Source organism: Streptopelia decaocto (assembly GCF_964273445.1).
Source record: "Streptopelia decaocto genome assembly, chromosome: 1".
Classification (NCBI taxonomy): domain Eukaryota; kingdom Metazoa; phylum Chordata; class Aves; order Columbiformes; family Columbidae; genus Streptopelia; species Streptopelia decaocto.
In genome coordinates, this window is record NC_138663.1 from 134,925,433 (window position 1) to 134,941,847 (window position 16,415).

The 16,415-nt window shown below is 38.1% G+C and overlaps 1 protein-coding gene across 4 annotated transcripts in view; it reads left to right on the forward strand.

The window, feature by feature from the left end:
* Nucleotides 1-16,415, forward strand: part of USP25 (ubiquitin specific peptidase 25) — a 98,886-nt gene that overhangs the window by 49,126 nt on the left and 33,345 nt on the right. For all 4 annotated transcript variants that reach the window (XM_082076212.1, XM_082076213.1, XM_082076214.1 and 1 more), the window contains 5 exons: nucleotides 6,081-6,167; nucleotides 10,715-10,852; nucleotides 13,004-13,080; nucleotides 13,781-13,854; nucleotides 15,339-15,487. In XM_082076212.1, the coding sequence (XP_081932338.1) occupies nucleotides 6,081-6,167; nucleotides 10,715-10,852; nucleotides 13,004-13,080; nucleotides 13,781-13,854; nucleotides 15,339-15,487 (525 nt within the window). The remainder of the gene's footprint in view (nucleotides 1-6,080; nucleotides 6,168-10,714; nucleotides 10,853-13,003; nucleotides 13,081-13,780; nucleotides 13,855-15,338; nucleotides 15,488-16,415) is intronic.

A 16,415-nucleotide genomic window follows, 5' to 3' on the forward strand; every position in this document is an offset into this window, starting at 1 on the left:
TGATTGGTTGTCTGTTTATAAATAAAAATGTCCTTTTTGAGATACTTTCCAAAGTACTGAAGATCTGGGATTGAATCTCTCTGACTTTGAAAATGCTGAATGTTTTCCTGATGGCTACCACTGTGCATGTGGGTTTTTTCAAGTTCGGCCATGAGATGGTGCCGTATCTGTCTGTAGGAGTTTTATTTCAGAGACGGAGAGAGAAAAAACTCCTCTTCCTATACTTTCATAACTAAGTTTGAAACAGGAATGTGCTGAAGTCCCATCTTTGAAGCTGTTTTCCTACCTTCCCTCTTCCTTACATGCGATTTTCTAAAGAATGTGAGGATTTTCAGGAAGGCTTTTTATTGTGCCAGATTCTCTGGGAATGTGTTTTAGGTAACTTCCTATTTTTTTCTTAAGGTTTTTTCTCTAAAATGTAGAAGACAATCCACAGGGCTACTGTGGGCTTAGGAGAAAATATACTTAAAATCCTCTATAGTCCTGTTATAATAATTGTTTCCTACATTATAAGGAAAATGTTTTTAAACTTACATGCCAATGCAAGCGTAGCAGTTAGTTTCCTTTTAGTTTCAGCATTATAGGAAGAATTCTTGTATTATGCTTGCTGACTTTTACTGCTGCGTGGTGCATGCATAGGCTCAAATATAGACCCGATGACCACATTTAATGCCTGTTGTCAGTCTCTATTCTGAAAACAGAATTTACCACTTGTAAGACATACACGAGTAGAGGAGGAGGCAGCCCCAGTGCGAGTTACAAGGAGGTGCTGGGTGGAAAGGAGCATAGTGCAGGAGCACAGCGGATGGTGCAGTGACCAATAAACAGCCACTTCCTGGACTTCTGCTGTGGGAAAAGTAGGTTCAATAATATAAACCAAAAGGTAAAACAGTAAAATAGATCAGTGAATCGAAAAAGTGGGAAGGCCTTAAAGAAGAGGGAGAAATGATGCTGCCCAATTAGTGGTTTAGAGTCCAAAAGACTTGAAAACTGGAAAGAAATGGACTTAGTTGCCAGTGAAGTTATTTATGTTTTTGCAATATGGAAGTTTGCAGGGTTGAATCTAAGGTGTGCAGATGTGTGAAGTCACTAATAAGCCTAAATACTTCCTTTATTTATGAGTACTTCTGTTTTGAGCCCTTAGAACTTCAAATATTCATAACTAGTAAACTTAAAGTTCTTAATGTTATTGTAAGGAACATGTGGTTGTGTGTGTGGGTGGGAGCATACATCCCATAGCATTCTTTGTTTAATTTAGATTATTGGCATGAATAAAATTTAACCCTAATAGTGGCTGCTCTACCTCACTAAAAATAGCTCTGTATACAGTAAACTGACAAATTGTTTATAAAGTGAAGTGAGAACTTAAATCTAATTTGTCATGTTAGCAAACTGTTCAAAATAGTATACTTAATGACACAGGCAGAACACTGTATTTGCTTTTTATTTTTAGAACAATAATAATGTATTCATTCTTTAAGATTGCTCTCTGCTTACTATACAAAATAAAGGTAGATATAGTCTCTGCTTTGTAGCTTTAAAATCTGAATAAATGTAAAATTGGAAAAGCATAAAAGGCCCCAGGTGAATAAATGAGGCAACTGGGTGTTGCAATGTGTTAATGCCTATATAAGCTTTCAGCTTACACAAGATCATGTTTTAGGGAAATGCCAGTACCTGAAGCAATTAATTTAGGAGTTTTATAGGAATGCATACTTTTCTTTCCCTGCCAAAGTGTTGCTTTTCAAGCTGTACTAATAAGAGATATTTAGTTTTTGGTCACTAGCCAAATCAAGTCCTTTCTTCATTTTCTTTGCTGAAATTCAGATTAGTCTTTGTATTTTTCTCCTATTAAATCTCAAGCCTAGGCATTAATTTGGACAAATTCGTAGCCAGTATTTGCTGCTGACACATAGGTATCATTACGCACACTTAACACTAGTCGTGGCATTCTTGCCTATTGTTAATCCCCTTGACTTTGGTAAAAGAGAACCTGCAAACTGGCCTGCCACAGGAATAGAAATTGCACAACTTTTCTTGGGCAGTACTAAGAGAACCCTGAATGATGATTGCATTTTACAATACGCTGGTGTGTTCCAGCTGTCTGCCAGTAGGTAGGTGCTATTTTTGTTTGCTAAGTTTTTTTTTTTTTTTCCTTACTTATCGCCTTAGGAGAAGTTTCGATTTTCTGCAGTCATTACAGAATTGGTCAAAAGTATTCTCATTCCACTTAAGGATCCTAGATGGTTTTCTGCCAAATGAGAATGCTTTTGGCATCTTGCTGACTGGTTTAGAATTAGTAGCCACAATTGCTTTACTGTTAGTTTCACAGATCAATTTGAAAGTCAGTTCTTCCTTTCAAGCTTATCTTTATGATTTGAATGGAAAGATGGCTATGTTCATAGTATTACAAAATTATGGGTTTTGTGTAGACTTGTAGAAAGGTGATCAATATTAAAAAATCTCCAGTTCTTCCACAAATTTTTTTGCTTTTTTGTTCTCAAGGGTGGAAACAAATATGAAGTTCGTAGTCAAAGAAAGCAAAAGTTTTTGATACGTCTGCTACTGAAACGGCTGTTTTTTGTGTCCTGTGCTTGCAGAATTGCAAGAATCAGAGTGCCTGCGCAGCATCTCAGTATATCATACTCTAGACACAGTAGTAGTTTTCCTACTCTCCAAGTACTGTTGATATCAATACCTTTACTTTTTAGGACTCTGCTGGCAGTTCTTCATGATCTGTGTTGCATGCCAAGCTTTTATGGTTTTAATGTGCTGACTCATTTATATTCTCACAGTATTAAAGCATCATCACAGTACTTGAATGTTAAGAATTAATCCTTTACTCAGGCAACCTAAATTCAGCCAAGGTCCTTATATTTGCTAACCCTAGACATTAAGAGGGAAAAAGGGATAGGCAGGTTGTTTTAGGTGAAACCAAGGCAGCTTATAGTTTGAAATTGTTTGGACTCTATATAATGTGGATAGATATTACTCAGAAAAGTGATTTTTAATATATTATAATCTTGAAGCTACAACTCTGCCCATGTCTACGTGATCACCATCTATAGCAGGGGAAGGCCACAGTATGTCTGCTGTCCTTCAGCACGGTTGTTGTTCATTCTCATTTTCTTTTTATCTCTTCTTAAGCCCCCAAATTGACATAATAGGAAGTAGATATTCTGAAAATCTCCTGATAATTTGAGTTTATATAACTTAGCCTTAGCTTGGTCAAGTTTCCAGATGACAACTTTTAAATAGGTTTAAATACACTGGAAAAAAACCCCACCTTTTAGAGAATTTTTCTTGTGTGCATAATTTACATTGGCAAATTTTAAACATATTTGACCAAGATGAGGAGATATGAAGTCTCCAGCTTTCAGGATCCAGCCTGTTTTCTTGCACTGGGACTCCTGGCACCTTTCTGCAGCCGAAGCCAAGTGGGTGAGAGATGAAGTGCTGTCCCGTGCAAGGTGCTTGGAAGGCCACTGCTTTGGCCTGCAGCCGGCGGGTGACACTCGGGCCACGGATGGTCTCTGCTGTGTCTCCCTCGCTGGCTGTAGAAGAACAGCTTCTGCTCCATGGTGTCACGTGCCCTGGCTGTAAGAAGCCTGGTCAACAGATGGCTTCAGCAAATTGGGAATCATTTTGCCCAGCTCCTTTCTGAAGCACTGGCCATGGGAGGTCTCTGCTGCAGTGAGTGCTTTGGTGAGGCCATATACATTTCCTTACCTCAGGAAGAACCAGAATTTCCTTCTTGAGGTATTTTGGGCACAAAAATTTATTGGTCTCAAGCACACTTCTTGTGTACTTGTTTACACTTATGCTAGGAAATTATATATATATATATATATATATGTGTGTGTTTATACATATATATATATATATATTTTTTTTTTTTCTCCTTTTTTAATGAAGATAGAAGTTTCCTGAAGTTGATTTAGCTCAGTATGGAAGATCTACCACATGATACTGTCCTGTTAGCATTAGTGGTGCTAGCAGCAGATTACTGTGAACGTTCTGCTGCTTCTTGGTACAGCAATGAACAGTGTAAGCTCTAAAACTAATTTTCTTTCTTTTTGAGAAAAGTTTAAAGACTAAATATCCTGCATAAGAAATTTTGAGTGGAATAAAGCTGAAGAAGAAAAGAGTGTATCAGGCAGTCCTCTTAATTTTTCTCAGCAGCTTGCAGGAAAAGGTTGGTTCAGCTTAGTAAAGCATGGAGTTATGTGTTTACCGTTTAGAGTTCTGGATCAAAGCAATGTAGTTTTTGTGAAAAGCTTGTGGATTTTAATGCCAGGTGAAAATTCTAAACTTCAGTACAGTTTTCTGTACTTGATTTGTGTGTGAGTATTAGGAAATTGGCCAGCTCAGCTGCTTGGCACTTTTATGGCGCTTGGATTAGTCATGGAGAGAAGTCAGTCTTTGGACATAATTTTTCAGCAGCTGGTATATTTTGTATGTAAGACATTGCTATGTTTTGCTTGATGAAGAACTCACCAGTGGAATGCTGTTACATCATGAGACATGACTTCAGTTAGCATCAACTTCTAGAATGACATTTGAACTAAATATTAACATTTTCTATGCTTTGTGTAAGTAAACAAAAGACTTTGTGTTTTAATCTCGCTTCTCTGCAAGGACTGATAAAAGGGGAACCTGCATTTTGAACAGCAAAACAGGGAAAAAAAAAAGTTTGACTACTCAATTGTCTCTGTTGATTTAACAAGGTCACAAAGGTCTTTTTTGGTTGATGTTTTTGTAGAGGTGTAGGGGGTGTGGGTTGTTGTTTTTTTTTTATGTTTTTTTTTTTTTTTTTAATTTACTTGCTAGGAAGGACAACTTTGGTAGCCTTTTGATTTTACTGGAGATGCTGTATACTGTGGGGTATGGGAAGAGGTTAAACTTGGTAAAGGCTCTTTTACGAGGGCAGTTTGGTATGCTGCAACTTTTCACAAACGTGTCTTTTTCTCCTTCCTCATGTTCTAAGTTCTTAGAGTAAAGGTAGTGCCTCCTCACAATTTGGGGTTTACTTCCTTGGCACTACAGAGATGAACACTTATTAAACCTAAGCCTGTGGTCTGTGAATTGAGTCTTTATCTGTGTAGGACAATTTGTGGATCAAAGTCTATTCCTGGGGTTAGGCAAGCTCTGCCTTTCCAAAATAAAGAGCAATATGTGATCATGAAAAAAAAAAAAAAGTCAATTATAAATAATAAAACAAAAGGACAAATCTTTCCTGTGCTTCTCTGAGCATGTTTAAAATGCTTTAGGCCCTTTCTGCTACCCTCTCTTCATCAACATGCTAGTCCATGGTAATGAGGTGAACTTCAGCTGAAGTACTGTCTGCCTGTATAGAAAAGCAAGGATGCAGTTACACAAGTGCTGAGGGCTTTGATTCTCAGCCACTGCTTTGGGCTTTTATTTTTGCAACCCAGATGTGTCTTCTTCTTGTACTCTCTTGGCTCCAGGCTCTGTGTTACACTGTGGGGTTCTTTATGGGTGCACCTGTTCTCATGTCTTACTGTCCATAAAATGTCCATAAATATCAGTTCCTTACTTGCAAAGGTGTATAACCCAGTTTCTTTACTCTAATGTATCATTTTCAGATTCTATAATAGTGGGAGAAGTGGACAGAATGCAGAAAGTACAGATAATTGCAAGTGGATTTAAGTTGAATATACAAAGATATACTCTCTCTGCACTGAGGAGGTAGATGAATGAGGGACTACAAGATTAATTTTGCATGACTGAACAGGCTTTAATTTCAATTTGAAAACTGACAGTTATACATTTAGTAAAATTCTTGTTGTAAAAGGTAATTTACTGATCATTTGAAATTATTTTTCCATTGATATGATTAACTGCAAAGAAAGTTTGGGTTTGGTTATGCTTTTTTCTCCGCAAAAATAATTGTCTTCTGTTGAAAATGTGTTTAGCAAAGTTAAGTGAAATAATACAGATTCTGAAATGAAACTTTAGCTTTTCATGTGTTTGGCATTTCATTTAGTTTGCTAAGGCATATTTGGAAGAACTTGTTTACAGAAGTGCTTAACTTTCTTTTTTTTTTTTTTCTTTTTCAGTCATTATTTAACCTACTGGAGTTTCGAAGACTAGTTTTGAATTTCAGTCCTCCTGCAAATGCTCAAGACTTGCCCCGAAACCAAAAGGTAAAATTAGAAGCTAACTTCCCATGGTGACTGATAAGGGTACTTGTCTCTTGTAATTGAATTTTGCACTGTTCTCGAGCTCAAATTAGCATGGATTTTATAGGTGCCAATTAACATTTCTCTGAACTTCCTCTTACAGATCTTGCATAAAATACATTGGCTTTACAGTCGAGCATGGGGCAGGGTGTTGAGAGAGGCAGAATTTGTTCATCATGCTGCTGTGTAGACCAGGTTCAGTGGGAGGGCTTGGCTGATAACAGCTGTGGCAGCACTGCCGCTACTGGCTGAGCATTTCTGATGTGAATGGAGCTTGTGTTAGCAAACTTGTTTTATTCTACACCCCTCACACTGTGCAGCTGCGGGCATGGTTCTTGGATACCTGCATGCCTTTGATCTGTGTAGCTTTACCAGCAGCATTGTTGGTCACTTCATTGTTTTTTTTTCTGGGATGTTAATTACTTGTAAGTCATGATCTGAGATTAAGCTTTCAGTTTTTTGCTTGTCTCTCCTGGCCTTCTCATGAGGTGATTGTAAGTGTAAATTTTGCCATGTTTGTTCTGGTACTCATATGGGATTGGGGAGGGGAGGTTTTGGCTCAGGTTTCTTGTGACCTCAGAATAGTGAGAGGGAATGGTCATGGACCGAGGGACAAAACAGACCAGTTTTTCTTCCTTCATGGATGCCCTCTGGGAGAAAAACATGGGGACACCTTGGTGTTTATATTATGAAATACAAAGGAAGAAATAGGAAGAGGAACTTGCTGTGTGAAATGTGAAGACACTCCATGTCCTGATTTCTAGCAGGGGCTTATAGAGCACTGAATTTTTGTGTATCTGGAAACTGCCCCTTTCTTCTGGATTTTAAAAAGGGAGTGTGTTGTCAGCCTGTTCTTAGTTGTTGGGTACTTCGGGCGTGACTGGAATGTTCACTAGCAAAAGTAAGAGCTGCAATTAGATCATGAGATGGTGTGCAAAACCAACATATGTTGTATGGGGAATAACTCACAAGAGGGTGATAGAACAGTGTATTTTAGTGTGAAAGAGAAGATAAAGTTATGCTTTACCAAAATGTTGTACTGAAATATTAAGTTTTTGGTTTTTAGATTGATTTTTCTGCCTGGTATTTCATTATTCGTCATATAATTTTAGTAATATTCTCCAGTGCTTGGAGTTCTTTACCTTAGTTTTTCAGAGTGTAAAAGGCAGTTGGCATCTAAGAGATGGTATGAAATAGACAGTAACAAGCCGTTGTCTTCAAAAAACATCTTGCCCAGGCATTGATTCTAGCAGCTGAATGCCTTTTGCAATTCCATAGTACTATTTCTTAGAAATACTTAACAAGACAGACAATATTAAGGCTGGGTGAAGTGATGTGACACCAGGTAAGTATATGGTTTTGTGCAGAAACCTTGCTTTCTGCAAGTCTCCTAGTAAGAATCTCTGGCAGCGTTTTGTATGTTCTCGTTAACCTAAATTCTAAAATGAAATAACATGATTAATTGATGTACTCGTCTGTCTTATCTACAGCTGAAACAGGATTGTCTTGGTGTTGAAATACATTTTGTGAAGAACTTAGGAAAAGAAATTGCTTCACTAGTTGGAATTTAGACATAGAAGAAATAAGCATGCATGGCCCCAAATATGGTGCTTTTATTTCTTTATAAGGTGAAGGCAAGTAGGAGCAAATTGATTTGAAGCTGTAATATAAGCCAAAAATTGACAGCAGAAATCCTTGGAGTTTATGTCCATCTGTGTACTTGTTTTAAAACGATCTCAACTTTGGGTTTTTATTTTTAACCTAGTATTAAGTACTGTATGTGACTGACATTTCCTAGAACCGAATTTCCTTCCTAATAAAGACCAAGTTTTAATAATCTCAGATTTTCAAGACTTTGGTTTACATCCTGTTGTTCTTCCAGTTGATGGAAAGTAGAGCTTAATGCTAGAGTCATGACAGTCCCATGATTTAGAATCAAAGTGTGTGGTTATACTTCAGGGAATATTGCATAGTGGGGTGTTTTTGTTCTTTCAATTAATGTATTGAATCCAAATGCTGTCAATAATTTGCAGTGTAAAATTTTTAATCTAGAAGCTATTGGTATAAATTTTGACTTAAAAAAAATGAAAAGCAAACAAAACCCAAACAAACACAAAACAACCCCACCCTGGTTGACCCAGCTAATTGACTTTGTTTTTCTGGATTTTAAACTTGGGCATACACTTAAAATCTCCAATCTGTTTTTGTTATTTTTCATTTGAAATATGTTTTTATTCCTTGATGTGTTCCGCAGGTTCCTTCTGTGGAACAAATATGGTTCTCTAGCTACTGCAGCTTCTTTGCTCTCCCAGTTATCTTACCTCTTGCTGTCATATGAACAGGTCTTTTTTGCTGTATGCAGTGAGGCCAGCTAAGTATTTGGCCTTGATGATATATTCAGGAAACGTTTTATTATCAGAGGGAGTGGGTTACTGCGCTACAGGTTAGCACATCCTTCTGTCTGTTTAAACATTATCATTTTGCTAGTGTCGTGGCACACTGAGGGACAATAATGAATGTTTGCCGTGTATTAAACATGTAGATTGCTTTAGAAGCATTTCTTAATCATAAGTCATTCGAGCATCAGTGTATTGAGAAATTATTCATGCAGGCAGGGTAGGTGATAAAATAGAGAATGCTTTAGATTCTGAACTTCACAATTTTTATTTCAAAATCGATTTATTATTTTTTTTGTGTGTATGTGTGTTGTTGCACCTACAGTATGCTTTAAAATTGAGAGCCGTATGCTGTGCTGTGATTACTTGATTAATTCTTTTTTTTTAAATGTGCAAGTCCTTTATGGAACTGTATACCTTGTCCTGGGCACTTGGCTCGTGTCCTTTTGAAGATCTTAGGCTTTGTTTAGTCAGAACCAGTTTGTTGTGGTAATGCCCATGTAATCTGGTCAAGGATCTTGCCTAGTGCATTAAATTGAGCTTTCTCAAAGAACAACAAGGATTTTTGTAGCTTCAGAGAGCTTTTATAGGCTTTACAGATACATTTGTTCTGAGTAATCCTACTGACATAAGTAGCCAGTTGTTCAACCTAAAGCTACAAGTCTGCTTAAAATTGGGGCAAATTAATAGTGTAAATTTGGGTAAGTAATGCAATAATACTCACTGCCTATATACTTCAGATTTAACAAATGGAGGGCAAGATCTAGATTATTCTGTGGTCAATTATCTGTATTATAGATATGAATTATCACTGGTATTGAAGCAGCTGGATAAAATGTATTTGTATGTAAAACTTGAAATTCTATTTTTACTAGAACACTTTATGAAAATTGTAAGAAGAAATCACTTTCACAATTTGTTTCCTTGTTTTGTTGTTATAAAGTCCTTTAATTATGTAAACAGGAGGCTGATTTTGTTATTAAATTATGATGATTTAATGCTGAATTAGGGTGGCATTTGGTGAAGTCTTCAGCCTTTTCTGTGAATGTTGTTTGTAATTGTCAGGTGTTTCGCAAGGTGGACTAGAAAAAACAAGAAAAACTTGGGAATTTATGTGACTAGAAGTATTTTTAGGTATTATGCAGAACATATTCCAATTCACCACACACAGTTTTTAAAGCTGAAACAAAACAGACTTTATGTACAAAAAGCTTTATGTGTACTAGATTGACATAGGGGTGACTAAACAAGTCTGCTGTTTGTTGAGCATGTGAAATAGTTTGTCATCAAGTAATTCCAGTTTGACCAGCATCCGACATCTCGGCTGCCTTTGAATGATACTTTGTTCTAAATACAAGTGGATATTACATGGGTTTTAATTTCAAAAGTATTTGTCGACTGTCTGCTCAGGAGTATGAATGATGCCCAGTTTCCACAGCATTTGTAACTTGTGGTTTAATCTATGGCATGACGGATTTGTGGTTCAGTTTACTTGCTTTTCACTATAGAAAGTATTTTTCTGCTTCTCTCCTAGAAACCAGAGAAAGAGCTCCATATTCCCTGTGAACTATACTTCAAAAAATAGCCTGCCCCCCTTTCTACCAATTTCTTTTACTTCTGTGAAGAGAGATAATGGTGATTTGTGTATACCTTGCAAATATAGTCTTCAGTAAAAAATAAGCTTGAAAAAGTACTAGGCAGTGTGTAGGTTCACAAGAAGTTCTTCTAGAGATATAGAGAAATACGAATTTCAATACAATCACTGCATATTGTCGCAGTGTATTACTTAAGGGTTTTTAGGTTTTGGTAACAACAGTTCTGTCTTAAATGCAACTCAGCTTCTCCATTCAGTCCCTTTTCAAGTCAAACAGTCACATCTAGATGTGGTTTCAGGGAGCTTTCAGTTTCTGAAATGTGATTTTCTTCTTGGAGAACCACATTATTTTGTAAAGCTGACAAGTAAAAGGCATACAACACTACCTTGGTAGTACTGCAAGTAAGCTTATATATTATTACAATGATTAACTGGATATACACTTAGTTCATTGGGTGACACTTCTGTAGTTTTTTTGTTACCACTTTGTTAAATATTTTTTTATTCTTCTTTGAATACAGGAACATAGGAATCTGCCTTTCATGCGTGAATTGAGGTACCTATTTGCACTTCTAGTTGGTTCCAAGAGAAAATATGTTGACCCATCAAGAGCGGTTGAAATCCTTAAAGATGCTTTTAAATCAAATGATTCCCAACAGGTAATTTCTATGTATTTTCATTCAAGTTTATGCTTGTTTTCATATGGTTATCTAACAGTAGGCAATGCTTAAAATAGACAACAAAAATTCAACATGTCCACAGAAAAGGAACTTCTAATTATCAAAGTCTTTGAACTTTAATATTATGTGATCTCTAGTCATTTTTAAAAACAAAAAAACAAAACTAAAGAGTTTCGGACAGTGTGACTCTTTCATTAAGTACATTTTCTATTTTTTTAGAAACTAACTGGTAGTTGCACATTCTTGCTTTTAGGGTTTAGTTTATCTTTTGAGTCTGTGAGTTTTGAAAGAGCTTTATTGTTCTGATCTAACAGTACATCCAGGGCTGGTACAGTCCTAGTACACTATTTGTCTGTGTAGAAATCAGTTTGAAGAGTCCTATTATTCATATTCAGGATTCTTCCCTAAATCACAGTGGGTACATTTTGCTTTTCTGAGAAACACTTTGTTTCTTCGGATGCTTTTTCTTTTCCCCATGTCAGGTTATATGGCTAAGGTGTTCAAGTACAGCAGCCTGCTGAATTTACAGGATGTTTCAAAAGGATGGACCCAATTTCAAAGCAGTGTATTTGTGGCAGAATGCAACCCTCCTCTCTCCCCCTCCCTCCTTCAGGAAGGAGTAGGCACCTCTCCCTCTTTCTCTGCTACTTGAGGCTAACAGCTTCTTTTGTTTGGCCCCAGAGCACCCTGGCCAGGGCCATTAGGAGAAGGGAGTGCCAAGGAGCCAGTGTGGGGGATGATTGAAGGCTTCAGGGGCACCCACAGCCAGTGTGGGGGTGCAGAGGAGCTTCTAGAATGCCTACAGTCAGATCTGATCAGAAGCCATAAAAACGGGACTCTCATTGAGACTCCGCCCATTGTCGTGGGTCTCTCGGAGCACGAGCTTGGCCACTGCCGCCGGGAGCCACGGGCCCCCCCGCTCCCCGGGACTGAGACTCCGCTTGCCTTGCTGCCACGTGTGTAAGTAAAACTTCTTGCAGGATTGCGAGTATATTTATACTTTTCGTGCACATTTGCACGTGTACTTTAAATTATTTCCTCGCACAGTCGCGAGTGTATTTTCCTTCCGTGCACATTTGCACGCGTAACTTTCCGTGCTCAATACGAGCACGTGTAGAAATTATTTCCTCGCACAATTGCGAGTGGCCGCCGAGAGCCCCTCGCACAATCGCGAGTGTATTTTCCTCCCGTGCTTCCACATAAGCACGTGTAATACTCTGTGCACACTTGCATGTGTAAGTAAATTAACCCTCGCAGGATTGCGAGTGTATTATAAATTTACCCTCGTGGAATCGCGAGTGTACACTTCCCGTACTCACTACGAGTACGTATATCTCTTTAAAAATAATCCCGCACCGTGTTCAGGCAAGTGTGTACTTCTCTGGGACTCAGGGACGGCTCCGGCATTGTTTTGAGTGAAGCCACGTGCATGCACACTGTGGACCGCCTGTTGTATTAGTTGCTGCCCCTTAATAATTTTCCTCAACTGATATCCGAACCTTTAATTAAGTCACTTTTGGATTGCTAAAACCCTGTTTCTCACCGGTTTAATAAAAGTTGTTTTGGACTCTGTTGTCCCTTAAATTAACCTCGGCATGCCTCCGTGACAGTATTTCATGATAGCAACATGTTACAATTACTCAAAAATTTACAAACGGTCTAATGAGTTATCAAATTTGAAATAATTTGAAACTCTGTACTTCACCCTTTCAAGCGATAGGAGTTCCGTTCATGGGCGGTTCATGGTTGCAGAGATACAGTGATTTCAAATTGGGTCCGTCTTTTTGAAACACCCTGTTGTGCTTGATGAAGGTAAGATTAGTCACCACTTGTTGAGATACCAAAGAGTTTGAACAATGGGATTCATAAGATGCCTTTGGACTAAGATGGTATGAAAGCTGAGACCAAGTAATAATGATCACAGGGCAGTGTAATAATGGCTGAGGGACAGCAGAGCCTTAGTGTGCTTGAAGAGCCACCCATTAAAAAAAGAAAATCGTGGCATAGTCTTAGATATAGTGTGATTTTGGAGCTCTTGTGGAGGGGAATACTGCTCCCTGATCTTGTAACATTTCATTGTGTTCTGTTATATGTGTGAACATATACTAATCATTTTGTGTTTTTCAACAGCAAGATGTTAGTGAATTTACACACAAATTATTAGATTGGCTAGAGGATGCCTTCCAAATTAAAGCTGAAGAGGAGAGGTAAGATTTTTCTTTTTTCCTTGCTCTGTATACTGATCACCTTGGGAAGAAAGCAAAGCAAGCAGCCAAAAATCCACTTCTCACTGTTTGGCTGAAAAAGATCCAATTCTGTAGCTTGTTTTAGTTGTTGTGTTTTTTCCAGATGTGTTGATACCTTTGGTTTTCCATTAGTTTTCTTTTTTTCACGTTCTTTTTCCATGTTAGAAATCTTGCTGAATATTCAAAATATATAAACAGTAGAGATATGTTTTGTACATAATGAATGAGGCTTTTTTCATTTGAATGCAGTTTTAATTTTCAATCATGTAGTTTAAATACTTCAAATTCTCAGAAGAAAATACTCCTCATTTATATAACTGAACACCTGTAAACTGTCTTTTCAATACATAATTGTCTCTAGAGTATTGCAGGAAATAGTTTTTACAAGGGTTTTGTACAATTAATCACTCATGAATTGAATCTGATTTACGTAAATTTTCCTAGAATGAAGCACTTCTGAAACTTATTTTCAGAATATACTTACTGCAAATATGTGAATCATTGTTATTGTCATTGAAGGAAAGTACAAAACTTAATGAGCTGTAACTGAGCAAAAGAGGCAGCATTTCCATAACGAATTCAGAATATTCTGCTCATAGTTTTGTAAAAGTTTGTAGGTTTGTGTTTGATTTTTTTGCATTAACTCGCTTTCTGTTTTTAGGGATGGAGAGAAACCAAAGAACCCAATGGTGGAGCTGTTTTATGGACGATTTCTAGCAGTAGGTGTACTTGAAGGTATGCATCTGAATTTACCTGGACTTCTGTGCTTGTGCCTGTTCAGTGCTTGTCTAAGTACCAAGGTGAATGATGTTATTTGTAGGATTTTAGGTACTTTGGCAGAGTACACTTGCAGATTACACTCTCAATCTGTGACAGAGGGTTTGTCCTGAGAATATGGGACTGAAGGCAGATGTAGTGAGCTCCAATGGTCCAGAGAGACTGTTTTGATAACCTTCAGGAGCTGAGCGTATGTACCTAAGTGCAGCAGAAGTTAGTGTGAGACGCTGAGCGAATTGCTTGCAGGAAATTATTATAAGGGCACTTTTGCCACTTACTAATGGTATATAGAAGGCGAGTTACTGTATTTCACTGAGCTAGCCTTTCGGACTCTCTCTGCTTCGTTCAATGAAATTTAAAATTTCAATTATTGCTTTTTCTTCTGCACAATTTCTGGTATAGATAACACCCTCTTAAAAGCACAGTTTCAAAACAAATCAGTGGAAACCTGCTCAAGGGCAGTGTTGGAGAGAGTACTGAGGCAGAAGAGACTGTACGACAAGCTTCCCTTTATCTTATCTGCATAGAGTTAGTAGATCTGCAGAACTGCAGCATTCTCTGTTTCCAGGAGGCCAGCAGTTGTGAAAGTATTTTTAATGTTGGTGATCCTGGCCCCCATCTCGAGACTGAATGACTCCTGAGATGCATTTGAATGAAGCAGCTATAATCTTTAAGGCAGCTTCCAGTTTGTTACTCGGCCTGGAACAGCATATCTAATGATTTGTTGTCAGATTTCAAAGCCATTCTGCAGATTCCTTGCAGCTAGCTAGCATTCTTGTTCCTTTGCACTTGGCTACTTTCATCCCCTACATTCTCATCATAAAGGAGAAGATACGTAACAAAACAATGTAAAGAAACTGGTGGATGTAAGAAGATGTTATTAACTTCAGGATTAAATAAATTGAAACTGTAGATTGAAATCACTTGTCACCCATGTTTCTGCTCATGTTTGACCTTACATCTTTATACACTCTTACCAGATAATGGTCTTGTTTTCAGGACAGAAGTCATCAATGTTCTCTTTTGTGGTTTATTTTTGCAAAATATACAAAGGCCTGTTTCATGCTGGCAATTCCACTGACTTTTCTAATACAATGTAGGGTTGTATTACTGAGCTGCTATTTGCAGGAGGAGGACTTTGATTTATATATGTAAAACTTCCCATACATCTGTGGTGCCAAGTAATTTCAAGTTTTGCTTATTACCAGTAGATGCAGGAACAATTTTTAAAAGGGGCTGAAGAGGAAAATACAGTGATTTTCAGTATTATGTTCAAGCAACTTTTTCAAGTAACTTACTTTCATACATATAATTGACTTGATCAATAAGAAAATGTGGGTATTGTTCAGCAGACTGGATCAGGTGACCTAGGATTGTTAGGGTTTTTTTAATAGGTAAATGTTTGTTCCTAAAACCATAACTGTTTAATTTCTTATATGAAGGTAAAAAATTTGAAAACACAGAAATGTTCGGCCAGTATCCACTCCAGGTTAATGGCTTTAAGGATCTGCATGAGTGCCTAGAAGCTGCAATGATTGAAGGGGAAATTGAATCTCTCCATTCAGAAAACTCTGCGAAGTCTGGTCAGGAGGTGAGTTAAGTGCTCCTGTGGGCCTCTCTCAGGGCATTGTTGTAGTGCTCTTCAGTTTTTATTGAGGCTCATAGTAGTTCTTTATGTGAAATGCTGCTGTGCAGGTTCTGATATCTGGCATAACTGGATTGTTAGTTTGAGGGGGTGGGGGTGTCTCTTTTGCAGTATTCAGAGTATCATCTTTTTGTATTTTTTGTAAGATATGAAGTTCATGCTTATTAAAAGCTGGCACAATAAAGTGCTTACAGTGATTTGGCACAGGCTGGTTCCCACCTGTTGCTGATATTTGATCTCCAGACAGGTCACGGGTATCATGTCCTGGGGTAGCTGAGCACCGCTCTGACTGACTGGCTGCCCTGTGCTGTGCTGTCAACGGCAGCTGGGAGCTGTGCACTTGACCATTGCTTCTGGGCATTGCTGTTATTCCTCTGTGCCTCTGTCTTGTAATTCCTCAGCACCCTAGCCTTCTTCCCTTCTCTTCTTTTTACTGATGTGTCCCAGCATATCTTCTTCTTTGCCCCCTACAGTGGGCAATTCTCCTCCTCTTTTGCTTACAGTGGTGGACAGACAGTACCTGCTCTGTGGGCTGCTGTTCCTCCCAGGAGAGCTCTTGCTAGACCAGGAGGCTTCCAAATGTCATGGAATGCTGGAAACATGGGTGGAGGGATTCAGAAGGACTCTCACTAAGAAGTGTGGGGTATGCAGTGTATGGTGTTGCGATGAGGTGACAAATGAGATTTCTTGTGCAGGTGCCACAGGTTAGGGAAAAGAGGTAACTGGACCAGTGGTGGTTGTAGAACCAAGAGGGTGTGCTCTGAAATGCCCGCTCTTATTGCTGGCTTGCAATATGCCCAGCATTTTTCTCTGTCAGAGCTCTCTAATAACTTGTGGGTTATTGTGCTAGAAATACCGGAATCCCCGTTATCTG